The sequence below is a fragment of the Mytilus californianus genome, unplaced genomic scaffold (genome assembly GCF_021869535.1).
Source record: "Mytilus californianus isolate M0D057914Y unplaced genomic scaffold, xbMytCali1.0.p SCAF_4, whole genome shotgun sequence".
NCBI classification, from domain to species: Eukaryota; Metazoa; Mollusca; class Bivalvia; order Mytilida; family Mytilidae; genus Mytilus; species Mytilus californianus.
The window spans coordinates 12,740,392-12,759,322 of NW_026262690.1; the positions used below are offsets into that span (position 1 = coordinate 12,740,392).

The window sequence follows — 18,931 nt, forward strand, 5'->3', positions numbered from 1 at the left end:
GAGCGGTTGAAATAAAACTCTTTTTTGACACCATGCTGAAGTTTTAAACACATATTCTAAATTTAACGACAAACTAATGACAATTGAATATGGCATTTCTAGTTTAGCATTAAACAAATAATACTGTTGATAAAAACATCAAATACAACAAAAGATCAACAAGTTTATTTGCGTTTTTACATATATTCAAATATTTTACAGTATATTCTTTTAGAAAGCATAATAAAAAAAAAATAAAATGTCTGTGCTGATAATACAACAAATTATTAGAAGGCAGTATGACTTTTTGGTTCATTAAATTTCTCTAAAAATATATGTAGCAATCTTAAACATTTCTAAGGTAATACAAAAATAAAATAATAAAAATTTGCTCTTCCACAATAAGTAAGTAACGCATTCGCCATTTTCCTGCTATAAACTTGATTTTCAAAAAAATTCTTAAATTTGAATATGTATAAATCCATTGCCCATTTTTCTGTTACGAGCTTCATTGTTTTAAGAATGAGCTATTTAATTAAATCTGAATAAATTAAGCATAAATGTGTCATTAAAACCTCATTTTCATACAATGGCCAGGAAATTTGTCATTTTCGTGTTTAATTTGAAAAAAATATCAATTAAAAATGGCTTCTTGATCTTCACTCTAAATGACAATGAACCTGGCATTATGGCAAAAGTTGGTCGTTAATGAATCAAGTAATCAGACACTCATCACTCATCCACACCTCGTATTACCAATGTTTTTTTTTCAACTGATCGGGCGGAGCTTACGTTTTGATTTGCATAAGGACAGACGATTTGAAAATTTGTGTGATAAGGATGATTGCCGTTATTATTATTATTACTGATTTCTAATCACCTATCAGTGTCACCAAACGGATAAACATAAGAACTGAGTGTTTGATATGGGACGAATAAATTACTTTAAAATTTTAAGCATTTATATGTGCTATAGCTAACTTAAAAGTATTTTAAAATATCGGTTTTTGTATTGTTCTGTTTAAATCTTTCTAATTATATATATATGTTACAGGCATTTTCTAAATTTAGGCATTTTGTAAAATGCCTGAAAACTTTAGGCATGCTCTAAAATACCTGCAAGATTCAGTCATTATACATAATGACTAATTTTTCTAGGCATTTTATAAAATGCCTGGAAAAATTGAAAGGCATTTTATAAAATGCCTGAAATTAGTTTATAGAATGAAATGTTAAAAAAAAACAATTGAAAGCTTAGAACACCGAAGCAGTTTTATTTATAATCAAGAATGAATTTTACTGAATTATTCCAAATTCACACAAGCACAGAACCTCGATAAATATTAACTATTTCTCAAAATCTGGTTTTAGCACTTCGACCACATTTGGAGAAACCAGCTGGATCATCATACCTTTAGCTCTTTCATTACCTTTACTGATAAAACACTTAACGTTTGGCAACATTGGGTTTCACAATAACCTTATTTTACATGATTTTTAAACCACAGTAGATAAGGTGAGCGACAAAGGCTCTAGAGAGACTCTAGTTCAAGATCTTAACCACAGTCAACTACTGTCTCATTCATCCAACAGATTGCAAAGATCAAGGAACTCCCTTGAGGCAGTGAAGATTTAGATACTAATATATTTTGTATCACAAAAAAACACGGCCTTGTATGGCGAAACCCATGCTACAGAAGGGAATTTGCTTGGATGTGGATGTATAAATTCTCATTATTGCTGAATGGGAACATTAAATATATTGCCACATGTAAGTAAAGTCCAACACTTTCTGTACGTTAAGAACTCTGTCCCTGTCCAAAATACCTTCATTTAAATTGCTTGTGGCAGTACGAATTTCTGTCCTTTATCCAGGTCAATCCACTGCAGAAATAACGATAAACCCATACGAATTATAACCAAATTGTTCACGCCTTAAAAATGCATGACATATTCGCGACTGAAATCAAACAAACAGCAATCAGTCAATTAAAAACAAACTTCTTTTATTTTCTGCTTCATATGTTTCACTTTCCTGTTTTGAATCTAGATTGTCTAAACATTCGATTGTAAATTTTGTTCTAATGACAGAACAATTTGTCCTTCTGCCATTTTGACAAAATAATCATGAATTCACTACTGGTATCTGAAATACAGAGTGAGTACGTACTTATAGTAGTTTCACTGAAAAGAACATATCATATGACATACAAACCTTCCCAGCTGGTTTTTGAAAAATGAATTAATTCTACCGAACCATTAGTTATTTTCTTTGCAAGATATTGGTTTTTTTTTGTCGACTTTTGTCATATACATATCAATGATATCCTTCTTTTACAAATTGCCTGATACTGTACAGGCAATTTGTTGAATTTTGTTTCAAAATTTCAGTCATTTTACAAAATGACTTAGGTATTTTTAGTCATTTTGTATAATGCCTGTCAAGGTTAGGCATTTTACAAATTGCCTGAAAATTCAGGCATTTTACAAAATGCCTAAATTTAGAAAATGCCTGTAATATATATATATATCGTCTAAACATCAGCCCAACAATGTTAGATCTGTAAATTTGCTTTCGCATATTTTTTGTTCTTCCCTCGCCGGGATTCGAACTCATGCTACTGAGATATCGTGACACCAAATCGCCTGCACTGTATCCGACGCGCTAGACCATACGACCACCTAGGCTTCACAATAATAAGGTTTTCGGTGGCCGGGTGTTACCTTTCCTCGTCAGTTTTAATCTAACGTCGTAATACAGTACATGATATATAAGGCATGAAGATGGAATTGTTACAGAACAGCTGAAATATCTATTGTAAAGGATCCTACAAATTAATGCAAGATACAGTCACAGACATAATTATATTTATAAGTACGTCTGATCCAGTGACAACTCTACAACAGATTTCTACATCGGATCACCAGCAGTGATGGTGATACATGACTGTGTACATTCTGTATATACAACTCGTCTAAACACCAGCCCAACAATGTTAGATCTGTAAATTTGCTTTCGCAAATTTTTATATATTTATTCAAGATAAAAGGCATGAATTTGACCGAAACATTATATTACAAATGACACAGATATAGCACTAGACATGGTTTATAGATAATAAAATGATTTACATGTTTACTAAAAATTTTAATTTAAAAAATAAAATTATGAAAATTGTCATGATATTTTGAATAGACTAGATTAAATAATGAGTGAAATTTAAATTGACTAGATTTTCACTGTAGCATAATGCCTTAGGATGACCCACAAAAGTTATTAAAACTTATTTCCAGTGGGGTCCTTATGTGAGATTAATAATGTTAAACGTGATTTATAAAAATTATATATAAAAAATAAAATATTTACTTCCTTGAATATGATCATAATATACAGCTTTCAAAAATAGAAATTCTCGATTAACGTGTGTATGTTTTTCCGCTTTTTTATTTACTATTTAAGCATATCAGCTAGTTTGGGTAAATCATTCTGTATTTTGAATCATGACAGACCATAAGAAGGTACTTTCCTCTCGATCAAAAGAAATAGTTAACGTAACAAAGTTTTTCGAGTCGCAGATCCACACCAGTAAAAGCCTTTACAAAGAGAATTGCAGAGTATACCCTGGTTAGCGAGGCTACTAAATGGAGAAATCCCTGCCCTTCGAACCGATTAAACCCCGCCAAGTCAAGTGAAATACATCAAGTAATAAGTAAATATAATAAGAAGATGTGGTATGATTGCCAATGAGATAACTCTCCACAATAGACAAAATGACACAGAAATTAACAACTATAGGTCACCGTACGGCCTTCAACAATGAGCGAAGCGTATACCGCATAGTCAGCTATAAAAGGCCCCGAAATGACAAATGTAAAACAATTCAATCGAGAAAACTAACGGCCTAATTTATGTACAAAATAATGAACGAAAAACAAATATGAAACACAGCAACAAACAACAACCACTGAATTACAGGTTCCTGTCTTGGGAAAGGCACATACAGAATGTGGCGGGGTTAAACTAGTTTGAAGGCGCCAACCCTTCCCTAACCTGGGACAGTGGTGTAACAGTACAACATAAGAACAAACTATAAAAGTCAGTTGAAAAAGGCTTACATTTCGATTATATATTTAGAAAACTGTGTTCATTTTACATTATTAACAGAATTGTGATCTTGGTAACTCGTAACTTTGTTTAAAACTTATTTCAAACTCGTATACAAAAAGTTGGATTTATTTGACATTATGGATAGTCATACACTATTCACTTTATGTAGCATGGATGATGAACATCTGATTCATATAAACTGTACATTTATAAAAATGTATATTAACCATACATCTGTTGAGAAGCATATTATCTGACTGTGCATCTGTTAAGATGTATATAATATGTAATCGTTAAAGATGCATATAAACTGTACATTTGTAAAGATAAGTATATTAATTGTGTTTATAAATCTTTACAGATATACAGTTGATATACATTTTCACAGATGTACATTTTATATACTGCTTTACAGATGTACAGTTTATTTGCATCTAAACTGGTATACAGTTTATATGCATCTTAATAAATGTACATCAAAATGGCTTGTACTAAAGTAGCTGTGTACTACATATACCCATAGAAGTATTATACGGTATACCAAAATAAAAAATATTGCATGAACGGGTCGGGAATGCTTAATTTGGTATACCATCTGAATTTTTTTATCTGACAGTTCTATGTTCTTCACATAATGCAAATATGTGCACATCTTCGTAATGTACCCCATTTTTCAGTGCAAGTCAATGATATTTTGCTGGAAAAATTCAAGTCAACTGTTGAATATAACCAAGTCAGTCATCCACCTTACATGCAAGGATTGACTTTTAGCAGTCTGAAAAAAGTGAAAATGAATGTATTGTTAATTATTTCACAAACTAAAAGCTATGAACTTGTGGTAAAATTTCTTTTGAATAAAATTTTAGAGAGAAGATAAACACAGCTACAGTGGGGACACCTTTGCATTTAAACACAAATAGAAACCCTAAGAAGATATTACCAACAGGTTATGTATCACCACCACCAGGCTATGCATCGGAACCAGCAGGAAATGTACCACCAACACACAGTTCTGAATTTGGAAAGCAAAACTTTAAGGTATGCATCTATTCTATAATTGGACTTGCATAAATCATAGTTTGGTCAGTTGCCAATGGTCAACATGTTGATTTAGTAAGTGTTTGATCTTGTATGTGGACCAGAAACATGTAAGAACAAAAATTAAAAAAATAAAACAATCTAAACAGAAAAATGCAAAAGAGGTGGTAAAAAACAAAAAAACAAAAATCTTATTTCTGATCTGCAATGCTATAATCGGTTTGCTGTTTTATTAACAAAATAAAGGGAAAGGGAATTTTGTAACAATCTACAACGCCTTTTGAAGCATGTATACCTCGTCAGAGACACAATATATGACTTATAAATCAACCTTCCCAACCTCAGAAATAACTTGGTTTCCCCGATTGTTTCATTAAGACCAATAGTCAGATTTGCATGGCGGGTGATGTATAATGTATAGCAGGAGACGGCATCCCTGTCGGTGCACAGTTCTCTCTTTGGAATTATGCAATTCCCTCAATTTTTGTTTAGCCCGATTTGTATCTTTTAAATGGATTTATGAGATTTGAAAATCGGTAAACTACTGTTGCCTCTAATTTAGAGTATATATTCTATCTAAAACAAGACCAATACCGGGTCTGGACCGGCGTCGCTTCATGCAATTGATTAAGTTAACATGTATACTGAAGCATAACTAATGAAGATACTTATTCGTTTCCATATAAGACAAGAAAAGATTAACGAAAATATTCCGTGTAAAATGAGTATAAAATTGCAAACATCGGCAAACAGGAAGTAGCTTTACGGCGGATCCAAACATTATCAAGCTGCAAACCAAATTTAAAATCATTCTATTGTATATATAGAAGTCAAGAAAACTTTGAAGAAGGTTTTCTAACCAAACTCTTACGGACGGACGGACGGACGGACGGACGGAATGGCATAGTCGAGCGTTTACTAGACTTGCTTTCGCCGTTTGCGAATAAGCTGTACAAATCAGTTGGAAATGACAAAACTCAATAGAATGAAACGAGGCACAAACACATATATCATATAAAAACAGAAGACACTAATCACCGATGTAAGAATACTCGCAATTACTTAAAGCTAATTCAAAGCCAATTACATCTAATAATAAATCATGCTCTCTGAGAATAATGTATCAAGCAGTAAATACCCATCAGATCTAGTAAAATGACGTCATAAACAGTCTGAGAAAAGCATGACCTTGTGAAATGTCAAAATATGAGTAAAAAATATAAATAAAGGCAACAGTAGTATACCGCTGTTCGAAACTCATAAATCGATAGAGATAAAAACAAATCCGGGTTACAAACTAAAACTGAGGGAAACGCATCAAATATAAGAGGAGAACAACGACACAACAAAAACACAACATTAAAATGTAACACACACAGAAACGAACTATAATATAACAATGGCCATTTTCCTGACTTGGTACAGGACATTTTAAGAAAAAAATGGTGGGTTGAACCTGGTTTTGTGGCATGCCAAACCGCCCGCTTTAATGGCAACGTCAAACACAACACCAAAACGACAACATCACATGACAGGACCACAATACAAATAAATGGGAGAACATATAGGACAAAGAAACACACGAATAATAGCTAAAAAAAGGTACTAGGCTTAAAATTCAATACGCCAGACGTGCGTCTCGTCCACACAAGACCATCCAGTAACGCTCAGATGAAAAAAGCTTGAAAGCCAAAACAAGTACAAAGCCGAAGAGCACCGAGGACCAAAACTTCCAAAAAGTTGCGCCTAACACGGCCAGGGTTTTCTGCCTGGGACAAGAACATCCTTATTATTTAGAATAATTTATAATTTTGCAAACAGTAAATTTTATAAAATGACTTATAAACAAGATGTAGGATTATAAGTATTTATTACTATTTAACAATTAAATACAGTTTAATGTTCAGTAGTTGTCGTTTATTGATGTGGTTAATAAGTGTTTCTCGTTTCTCGGTTTTTATATAGATAAGACCGTTGGTTTTCCCGTTTGAATGGTTTTACACTAGTAATTTTTGTGGACCCTTATAGCTTAAAGACCGTACTTTGACCTATATTGGATTACTTTTATAAATTTTGACTTGGATGGAGAGTTGTCTCATTGGCAACCATACCACATCTTCTTATATCTATAAACAAAGTTAGAAGCTAATTATCTTATGATTTTGATCGAGTTATGAAATGAACACTCAATGTATGATCGATTATGGAATAAGCTGTTGAGAGGAGGAGTGATGACATGTCTGAATCAATTTGTAGATTAATGACCATTTAGATCACTTGCAGGTAATAATTTGAAGAAAATACGCACACAGTATTGTTGCCATTTACTTTCAATGCCGATGGATAATGCAAATGTTTGCATATGTCTTTTAAATGCCTTTGTGTAAAATTGACGCTTGAATATCACATAATTAAGAAACTGGTCACTTATGTGAGTTTGATTACAATTACAGAAGTTTATTCTGAGTTCACATCTATGGAAAAAATTAGGTTATAAATGGCAAATAGAGAATGAACTGTGGAAGGGAAAATTGTCATTGTTTTATTTTTGTATGGCATTTTGCATAGTTTTTCAGAAAAAGAGTGCACACGCTGTAAGGTCTCACCTGCTTTACTTATCATAATTGAAGTTATGTTGAAATTCTGTTATAAAAAGGCTTCACCACAAATATAACACAACTTAACATTATAAATCATCAATGTAAATGAGGTCAAGGTCAGATGAACCCTGCCAGACAGACATGTACACTTTACAATCATACTATACACCAAATATAGTTAGCCTATTGCTTTTAGTATCTTAATCAAAGCATACTCGGTGCTGTGATCCTGCCATAGTTTCGCTACAGGTAGTCGGACATTTTTTTTATCACATTTGTAACATTTTTCTATTTATACAAGTTTCTGTAAGACATTTATATAGAGACAACCACCGCAACTTTGGATAAGTAATTTTAACCCAAAATGTTAACTTGTGTTTAAACACTTTAAACATAATTAACCAAGGGACTGAAAAAAAAGCGACAACACAAGGATTAAAGCGTAGATGGTCATCATTTTCATTATTATTTCACAGTGTTACTTTCTTTTTAAAATCACCCCTTTCAGCTCTTAAAATTCTCAGAAAAAATGTGCTTCTTCTAAGGTAATTCTGACAATCAAAGTAATCGAAATCACTGATGGAAAGACTGGAAGAGATGTGTGCATAATTTCAAATCTTATTCTCAGGTATTGTGGTGAACAAACCAAAACTTGATATATCACTCTTGCATTGAATTCAGAAAGATAATATGGTTTTTTTTTCAGTTGATAGAACAAGCTTGTCTCCCTTATTTTACTTGTAAATGATTGCTTTTGGAAGGATTTCTATGTTTAAACATAGGTATGCAATTTTTCGAACTCATCTTAGGATCATTTATTGATTTTTGATAAAAATTATATGACACTGAAGATGAATAGTTTTAGTTCATTTTCATAATATTACTAACAAAATTTAGTCAATTGCCCAAAGATGGAGAATTTCTCAATATTGATACAAATTAGATATTCAATTTTTAATAGGGGTACAATTTTAAATATCTTCTTTTTTCATTTAAATAATTTTGACATGAATGGAAATAGAAATGTTCAAAGGAAGGTGAAGTATATTTTTTTTACTGAAGTTTGACTTACTAATAATCAGAAAGAGGCATTGAAAATGCACCTTTCAGCAAAAAAAAAATAAAAAATAAATAACTAATTTTTTATTTAAACTGGTGCTCATACTTTATTGTAAAAAAAAATCCTGTATTCAAATACATGTACAAATACATTACTCTGTTAAATAGAAATATAATCGGGAATAAACAAATACATTTGATTGCAGAAAATGCCCAGGTTAGAGTTATGCATATCTAGCAAAATAATTATAATTGTAACTTAAATTAACCTAAATTATTGACTAATAAAGGCAACAGTATTATACCGCTATTCAATAGTCATAAATCGATTAAGAGAAAACAAATTCGGGTTACAAACTAAATCCAGGGGTAACACATCAACTATAAGAGGAAACCAACGGAACAACAGAAACACTGAACTGCAACATAAACAAATGCCAACATACATAGAAACGGACTATTTGATAACAACTGCCATATTCCTGACTTGGTACAGGACATTTTAGAAAAAATGGTGGGTTGAACCTGGTTTTATGGCTAGCCAAACCTCCCGCTTATATGGCAATGTTTAAAAAATATCGCTTAAATGACAGCACTACGTGACAGGAATACAGTACAAACAAACGCAAGAACACTCAGCACAGAGAAATGCATAAATAAATAATATAAAAGTACATTACAACATGTTAACCGCAGAATAACAACAGACATCTCCCATTAACGACAGCACATGACACCACAAACAGTGACGTATATATGATCTTTCCAGACAGCATGTACACCATGCAATCATTTCATGCACCAACTATAGTTGACCTATTGTTTATAGTACATTGTGTATCTTTGAAACAGACATAGCCATAAAAACTCAATTAATCAACCAATAAACCATGAAACTGAGGTCAAGGTCAGAGGAAACCTGTGTCCGACATGTACACCTTACAGTAATTCCAACCATCAAATATAGTGTCCCCTATTGTTCAGAGCATCTTAGAAATTGACCGAGAGAATGACATCATCTTTACCACCAAGACCCTTTGGTTCAATAAATTCCTACTCTAGCACAGGAATATCATATAAACTGGGAAAAATATTCTGCAATATGCAGACACTGCTGGAATTTTGCTACACAGAAATAGGTTTGATACTTGAAAACAACATTTGATTAGCTTTTTCTGAGATGACCTCCATACATCTAAATGTCTATGTTTTATTTGTTGGGTTGAGGTCTCATTAGCGTGTAACCCACACCTCTCTTATGAGTTGCAGGAAGTTCTTTGAAAGTCATCTTAAAGTGGCGTTAGCTGTCAAATTTATGTTCACCGATTAGACTCAAAGTGTCATATTTGATTTATAACATACTAAAACGTATATCAAAATTACTATAAGTCTAAAATAAATAATTAACAATGCATGGACTCTATAATATATATCAGCATTTCCTGTGTATTTTAGTCTAGACGCCATCTAATTAACCATCGATATGACCTCCGAAGACTGCCAACGGTCATATAACCCGATATAAACATAAATATAAAAAGAATAGATAGTGACCACGTGCAATTAGATTTTTCTTGGTCTGTTTGATTTCAAGTTATAGGTTAAAAAATCAGTTAAAGATCGTTTTTTTACCCGTATAAGACTGATTTTTTGTGGATCGAATCAGTCAACGAAATGGTTGACCCTCGTTTCACTTTCAATGTTGACATTTAAAAATTACGCTTTTATTAATACTTGAAACAAAAAGACTCGCATTTAAATTTTTTTTCTAAATCGTAGATAATGGCCCTTTAATAACTATGCAGCAGATCTTTGAATATTTCTATCAGTACAAACTTTAATTTTGACATTTTTGTCAAATAAATAGATCTGAGGTAAGAACTATTTCAGCTGGTGTTGACAGATCAGAGTTTTGTAGCGACACTGTCCCAGGTAAGGGAAGGATTGTTTGTGTACAAACATGTTTAAAATCTAATTCAAGATATCAGGCTTACAATTTGAAACAACAAACACATGTTTCATCTACATAAGACTCATCAGTGGCGCTCGAATCAAAACAGTTGGAGGGCCAAATCAAATACAAAGTTAAAGGGCATTAAAAACTGAAAATTCCAGAAACGTTTTGCCAAATACGACAATCTATTCCTAGAGGTAGAACAACTTAGTGGTACGAATTATTCAACATTTTATAAATAATAAACCATGGCATTGTTGTATGATGTTTTTACTTCTTTATTATAACAAATTTGAAAGAATAAAATATAATACTCCATCATCATAAAAAATCATTTCAATGAACTGGCAACTCATTTAATATGTTCAAAAAATAGAAATGTAGTAATAGATATATATTTTCCTATCAAATCTGTACATATAAATGCATAATAAAATTAACAACGCTATCTTTTGTTTCCGATTTACATAATTACGCATAATTAGTTAGCAACAGTTTTTAGTAACTACTGTTACTTATTTCATTTAAAAAAAAACAAAGTGAACACATTATGACTTCATTGTCATTGTTTGCATATTTTTTTTTTAAATATTTGCCACTCAAATCAATTTATTTTCCAAATTCTCAAATCATGTTAAAACTTACATGCTGGGTAACCAAAAATAAATCAAACTTTATATAAAACAAAATAATAAAAGAAACTTAATTGCTAAATGAATTACTTCAGATGTTCTAAAGAGAATAGTATAACCTTATAGATGAAAGAGGAAAAGAGCCAAAAGAGCTGTTGAACTCAACAAAGAACTATTGAACAAAGTACTGAATGCCTTGATAAATGTAATATAAAGTAATTGATCAAATTGATAATTTACAGAAAATAGTTAGTGAACAGGGAAATTCTAGTGGCAATTTTATCTTGGCACAAGTTTAACCATGTTAATTACAACTAAAATTGTCATAATATAAGTAATGGCGATATCACTGCTACTTTGAGATGAAGAACAGCAATACAACCATTGTTACTGTGTTTTGCAATTTATGAAGTATGTGTAGGGATTTTGTGTCATATCCGTTCTTTACCTTTATGAAGCAACGTAAACAAACAATAATATAAAAAGTAAGAAACAGTAATGAAGTCTGATTACTATGCCATAAATAAAATAGTAAAATAACAAAAGTTTTAAATCGGAACCACAAAGTAAAATATTATAACAAACAATAAAATAAAAAGAAAGAAACACTAATTAAGTACAACTATGCCATAAATAAAATAGTGAAATAACAAACGCTCTAAAATCGGGACCACTAAATAAGATATTATAACAAAAACTAACAACTGACAGTACACTTATAATTAATGCGGCAACTTATAGTTAATTATCTCCCCTAATTAAGAGGATAAACCAATAGTACCAATGGATTGTTCTCTGAAAGGTATGGTGTATTATATGACTGAAATTAATGAAAATAATCCATTGATTTTAGATAATTACATTTTATCTGATAATACAGGTGTTGATGAATACTTTATAATATGTCAGACCAAAATTTGTCTACTGAAAAATTAATAAGAAAAGTCCTCCAAACCTAACATTAATTGTTACTCTATTTCTATAGAACATAGAACAAACAAATCTGTAAGGTAGGATTGGAAAACAAGTGACTAGTCAACAATACAAACTATCCACTTGGTTTGAGGAGGTAACTGATAACGTTTCTATTTGCTTAGGGAAGAAAATGATAATATATTCCATTTGTTATGAGAAATAACTGTTTCACCTTGGTCTCTGGAGACATCTGAAAAATTTCTCTCTTCATTCCACCCCTGATCAGAATAATCAAAATACCCTTTTCTTTCAAGATCAAAACACACTGTTGGATACACTATTTATCTCAGATAGTGTAGTTCATATATCCAATCTCAAATATAAATGAGGACAAAAATTGCTATGAGAGCCACCCATTTTGTAAAGTCGTAAAATCTGTTTCTATTAAAAATAATAAAATTTGTACCATTCCTGTTTAGTCACTAAAAGATTGTGCTGAAACAAATGAATATATCTTTAATCTTTATAAAAGAGATATGGTATATCTTATTTTACAGACTTTTTTTAAAAACTCAGAACCAGCTAACAACATGTTATTAAAAAATAAACAACTGTTCAGTAAAAAATAACTTCAGCTAAGAATTAGAGAGTATATTCATAACAAACAATGGAATTTTATATGAAGACAATATTACTAGAAAATCAGGGAAAACACCCAATCCCCTTTCAATTTGAATTGATGATAACAGGAATAATTGATTTCATGAAGCCTGTGGTACCTTGAGACACGTTTCCTCAAATGAAGTTTTTATCTAAATCATGAACAAGTTTGTACTGTTCTTCTTAAAGTTTTACATGTATTTTATTTCTTTATGTGCTCAAATCTTCTCAAACCATTAACAGCTGAACTATAAACCAACCACAGAGTTGTGTCCTTCTGTTATAACATACCTACAACAAAATCTGTTTAAATATGTAGAAAAGGAGATGTAGGGTATATGTCAATGTGACAGCAACCCAATGACAAAAATTTCCTAAAATATACATTTAGAGGGCAACAGACAGTCATTTAGTTTGAGTTATTTTAACAAATCAATTGTTTACTGTTTCAGAGAAAATTATTTACTGTGCATTTCTGAAACAGCAATTATAATATGATCTATTAACGTTATTCCAGTATTACAAGATTAAATAATGAAATCCCAGTACAACTGACAAATAATACCAGCAGCATTTTTAAAAAGTTTTATTTGTTAATATTGTTCGTATTCTATTGCACTGTAGCATGAATGTGAAGTTAGCAGCCGGTTCGTTATTCAATATCCAACCGGCTGCTAGCAGTCGGTTCGATATTCAAATTTAGTTGAAAAACATAAAAATTAAAATATTTGATAACATTAAAAGCATGATAATCATAGTTAAAAGGAGTAAAAAGATATGTAGGAAATCGTTTTATGATCCCTTCAAGCTGTCGTAAATTCTCGTTGTCCAGATATAAAATCGCACATTTGTCTTTTATCAATAAAACGACATCAAAGATGTACTTTTATATATGATATTTCTAGAAACAAGAACAAAAAACGACCACTCTAGTAACATTTAAAAATATAAATAGAAATAATTATGGAAAGCCAAAAAACAAAAAAGAAGAAATATATAGTGAAAACATACCAGAGACCGCTTAAATGACGGTAATACCTCCCTGATCTCTCAATCGTCCTAATATTATGCAGATAGTTAGTTAATATAAAGATACAAACGAGGCCAAAAGGAATTTGGGAAAAATTGTATGTTTACGGAGGGCTCAAGGTGCCATTTTGATATTCAAAATATATTGTGAAAACCTACCGGAGACCGCTTAAATGATGGTGAGACCCCCCTGGTCTTTCAATGTCAATAAAATTCGATGGATGATCTTTTAGACTATGTATATATACAATTGTATCAAAAGGCTTTCCTAGAATAATGTCATCTTCGATATCTACGGAGGGCTTAAATTGTCACTTTTCAGCTAAAAATCTTCGAAAATTCAGATCAAAGGGCACAGGGCGACGTCTAGACCCCCTGATCTCTCAATCTTCCTAATATTATGCTGATAGTTAGTTAATTTAAAGATACAAACGATGCCAAAAATAATTAGGGAAAAATTCTTGTCTTTTACATGAATTTTCGACGATTTTTAGCTGAAAAGTGACAATTTAAGCCATCCATAGATATCGGAGATGACATTATTCTGGGAAATCTTTTTGATACTATCTGTATATATATACATAGTCTAAAAGACCATACAATTTTACGGACATTGAACGACGAGGAGGGTCTAACGGTCATTTAAGCGGTCTCCGGTAGGTTTTCACTATATATTTTGAATATCAAACTGGCACTTTGAGCCCTCCGTAAACATAGAAGACAAGAAGTTTACCCAAATTCCTTTTGGTGCCATTTATGTCTTTGTATTTACTGACTATCTGCATAATTTTATTAAAATTGAGAGATCAGGGGGGTCTAGCCATCGCCCTGTGTCCTTTTACCTGAATTTTCGACGGTTTTTAGTTGAAAAGTGACAGTTTTTAAGCCCTCCGTAGATATCGGAAATGACATAATTCTGGAAAATCTTTTTGATACTATCTGTATATATACATAGTCTAAACGACCATTCAATTGTATGGACATTGAAAGACCAGGAGGGTCTCACGGTCATTTAAGCGGTCTCCGGTAGGTTTTCACTATATATTTTGAATATCAAACAGGCATTTTGAGCCCTCCGTAAACATAGAAGACAAGAAGGAGGGGCCTGATGGGTTATTTTCGTTCTTCGTGATCGGTGCATTTTCGCTAGCGTGATCCGTTTTTCTACAGATTTATTTTTTTTTTATATTTTCGTGATCCGTGATCATGGAAATTTATTTTCTGTGAATCGTGATTGACAAAAAAATCAACTCGTGAATCGTGATAAGACCCCCCATCAGGCCCCTCAAGAAGTTTACCCAAATTACTTGTTGTGCCATTTGTATCTTTATATACTAGCTATCTGCATAATTTTATGAAAATTGAGAAATCAGGGGGGTCTAGCAATCGCCCTGTGCCCTTTTACCTTTTTTTCCATAATTATTTCTATTTATATTTCTAAATCGTTTGTTTTTATATCTAGAAATATCATGTACAAAAGTACTACTTTGATTGCAATTGATTGGTAAAAATCTATATTTCATAAAGACAAATGTGCGATTTACATAAGGGTTTATATTTGAGGACAACGGGAATTTGCGACAGCTTGAAGGGGTCATAAAACGATTTCCTACATATCTTTTTACTCCTTTTATCTATGACTATCATGTTTGAAATGTTATCGAATATTTAGATTTCTATTATTTTCAACTAAGAAATTTGAATATCGAACCGAATGCTAGCAGCCTGTTGGATATTGAATATCGAATAACGAATAACGAACCGGCTGCTAACTTCACATACATCACTGTAGCTATCAATAAAGTCATGGCAATAATTTCAAAATTCACAATTCTTATGCTTTATAGCTTTCTTTAAAAAAAAAAATGCTATCCATCTCATTACATATTAATTACGTATGTGTATGAGCAATCTCTGAAGAGAAAATACGTTAAAATCATGTGGTTGTCAAGTTACAAAAATACTATTACAGAATAATATAAACTTATAGTATGTATAGCCACTGATCTTAACGAAATAACTATTGTTGCTTGATAAATTTGATTGAACTAATGTTAAACCACTAATATAGATCTGCCTTAAACACCCTGTCTATGAATGGAAAAAAAATAAGAAGTTGAGTTACCTGACTTGGAATTGGTGAGATTATTTATAAAGTGAGACTATTTATTTCGTTTTGGGTAAATTTGGGAAATTAACTACATATACTCATAAAAAAAACTTTTCATCATTTTAAATGTGAATGGGAACAGAGATCAAATAGATTCCTATCTTATGTCATATTCAAATTAAATATTTGGATTAAAGACTCACCTTGCTGACCCTCTACTGCATCTAACATCATTTTAAATTTAGAATTAGGATTAGCTGTTAATGAAGATGGTGAATCATACTCCACAACCTGCAAACAAACATATCAGTGTAAAGCAAAATTATCCTATAAGATCACTAAAAAAATTACAATTCAACAGGAATTATACAGCAATGTCACCGGAAATCGGCTGCAGAAACAGGAATTATACAGTAATGTCACGGAAAATAGGCTGAAATAAAAGGAAATATTCAGGAATGTCCAAACAAAATGGCTTGAAATTAAAGGAATTATACAGTAATGTCATGGGAAATGGAATGAAATAGTAGGAGTTACACAGTAATATCACAGGAAATGGGCTAAATGACAGTAATGTCACAAGAAATGAACTGAAATCAAAGGGCACTGAAATGGCACAAGAAATGGGTTGAAATAAAAGGAATTAAAAAGTTATGTTCCAGGTAATGAACTGAAATAACAGGAATTATACAGTAATGTCACTGGAAATCGGCTGAAGTAACAGGAATTAACAGTAATGTCACAGGAAAGGGGCTGACATAAAAGGAATTATACAGCAATGTCCAAACAAAATTGCCTGACATGAAAGGAATTATACAGTAATGTCATGGGAAATGGAATGAAATAGTAGGAGTTATACAGTAATATCACAGGAAATGGGCTTAAATGACAGTAATTACACAGTAATGTCACAGAAATGAACTGAAATCAAAGGGTACAGTAATTGCACAAGAAATGGGTTGAAATAACAGGAATTATATAATAATTTTGCTAGAAATAGGCTGAAATAAGATAAATTATACATCAATGTTATAAGGAATGGGTTGTAATCACAGGAATTATACAGTAAGGTCATGAAAATGGACTGAAACAGCAGGAATTATAATGTAATTTCACAGGAAATGGAAGGAAATAACAAGTTATACTGCAAGTTCGCGAAAAAATTACTGAAATAACAAGATTTATAAAGTAATGTCACTAGAATTGAACTGAAATGAAAGGAATTATGAAGCAATGTTAAAAAAATGGATTTAAATAATATGAATTATACAGTAATGTCATAGGAAATAGACTGAAATTACAAAAATTATACAGTAATGTCATGGGAAATTGGTTGAAATAGCAGGAATTATACTGTACTTTTATAGGAAATGGACTGAAATAACAAGAATGATACAGTAAGTTCACAAAAAATGATTACCGAAAATAACAGGATTTACAGTAATGTCAGAGGAAATGGGCTGAAATAATAGGAGTTATACAGTAATTTCATAGGAAAAGGGCTTACATAACAGGAATTACACAGTAATGTCACAAGAAATGAACTCAAATGAAAGGAATTTTAAAGCTATGTAAAAAATATGGTTGAAAATAACAGGAATTATACATTAATGTCATAGGAAATGGACTGAAAAAAGGAACTATATAGTTATGTCGCAAGAAATGTAATGAAATAATAAGAATAATACAGTAATGTCATGGGAAATGGATTGAAATAGCAGGAATCATACAGAAATTTTATGGGAAATGAGTTGAAATAGCAGGAGTATACGGTGAGTTCACATGAAAAGTAATGAAAAAAAACAGGATCTATACAGAAATGTCACAATAATTTTGCAGGAAATTGGCTGAAATAAAATAAATTATACAGCAATGTCATAAGAAATGGGTTGAAATAGCAGGTATTGTACAGTAATGTTATCGGAAATGGGTTGAAATAGCAGGAAGATATGGTGAGTTCACATGAAAAGTACTGAAAAAACAGGATCTATACAGAAATGTCACAATAATTTTGCAGGAAATGGGCAGAAATAAAATAAATTATACAGCAATGTCATGGGAAATGGGTTGAAATAGCAGGAGTATACGATGAGTTCACATGAAAAGTACTGAAACAAGAGGCTCATGAGAGCCTGATATCGTTCACCTGTAATTTCAGTTTCAGGCATTTGACTTATTTGCAGATCTTACTTTGCTGAACAATTTTGTCATTTACACTTTCTCTCTTTCTACAATAATATTAAAGATAATAAACAACCCAAAACTGTAAATTTTCCTAAAAAATAACTATTTCTTGACAGTAATCTAACAATAGGTTGTCCTATTGGTCTGAAGATTACTTGACAAGTAGATCTAAACCTGTTTAACACTTTCACCTATGTCAGTTTTGCTCTTACTGCTTTAGTTTTTGAAATGAAAGCCAAAAACTTCATTTACCCCCTATGTTCTATTTTTAGAAACTGCCGCCATGTTTTTAAGTGGATCTAATCCCCGAATACAATCTTTAAACTAGATACCCTAAGGAACATTCCATTAAAATTTTCAAGTATTTGGCTTAGTAGTTTTAGAGAAGATTTTTGAAAAAGTAATTAGATTTTCACAAAAAATGTAAAAAAAAAAAGGTTTCAAGGGCAATAACTCATTAAGGGGTCAATTGACTATTTTGATCATGTTGACTTGTTTGTGATCTTACTTAGCTGAACATTTATTGCCATTTATACTTACTTTCTGTCTATTATAATATTAAAAAAAAATAACCAAAAACAGTAAAATTTAATAAAAATAAACTATTTCCAACAGTAACCCAACAATGGGTTGTCGAACTTGTTTGAAAATTTCATAACAGAT

At 31.5% G+C, this 18,931-nt stretch overlaps 1 protein-coding gene across 1 annotated transcript in view; it reads right to left on the minus strand.

Annotated features, from left to right (window-relative positions):
• The window catches only part of LOC127699226 (ATP-binding cassette sub-family C member 5-like), a 173,856-nt gene that overhangs the window by 91,732 nt on the left and 63,193 nt on the right, over positions 1-18,931 (minus strand). Inside the window, exons 31-32 of the mRNA XM_052202981.1 lie at positions 16,288-16,375; positions 12,326-13,236 (exon numbers count right to left, since the gene is read on the minus strand). Of these exons, the coding sequence (XP_052058941.1) occupies positions 13,226-13,236; positions 16,288-16,375 (99 nt within the window). The 3' untranslated portion in view covers positions 12,326-13,225. The remainder of the gene's footprint in view (positions 1-12,325; positions 13,237-16,287; positions 16,376-18,931) is intronic.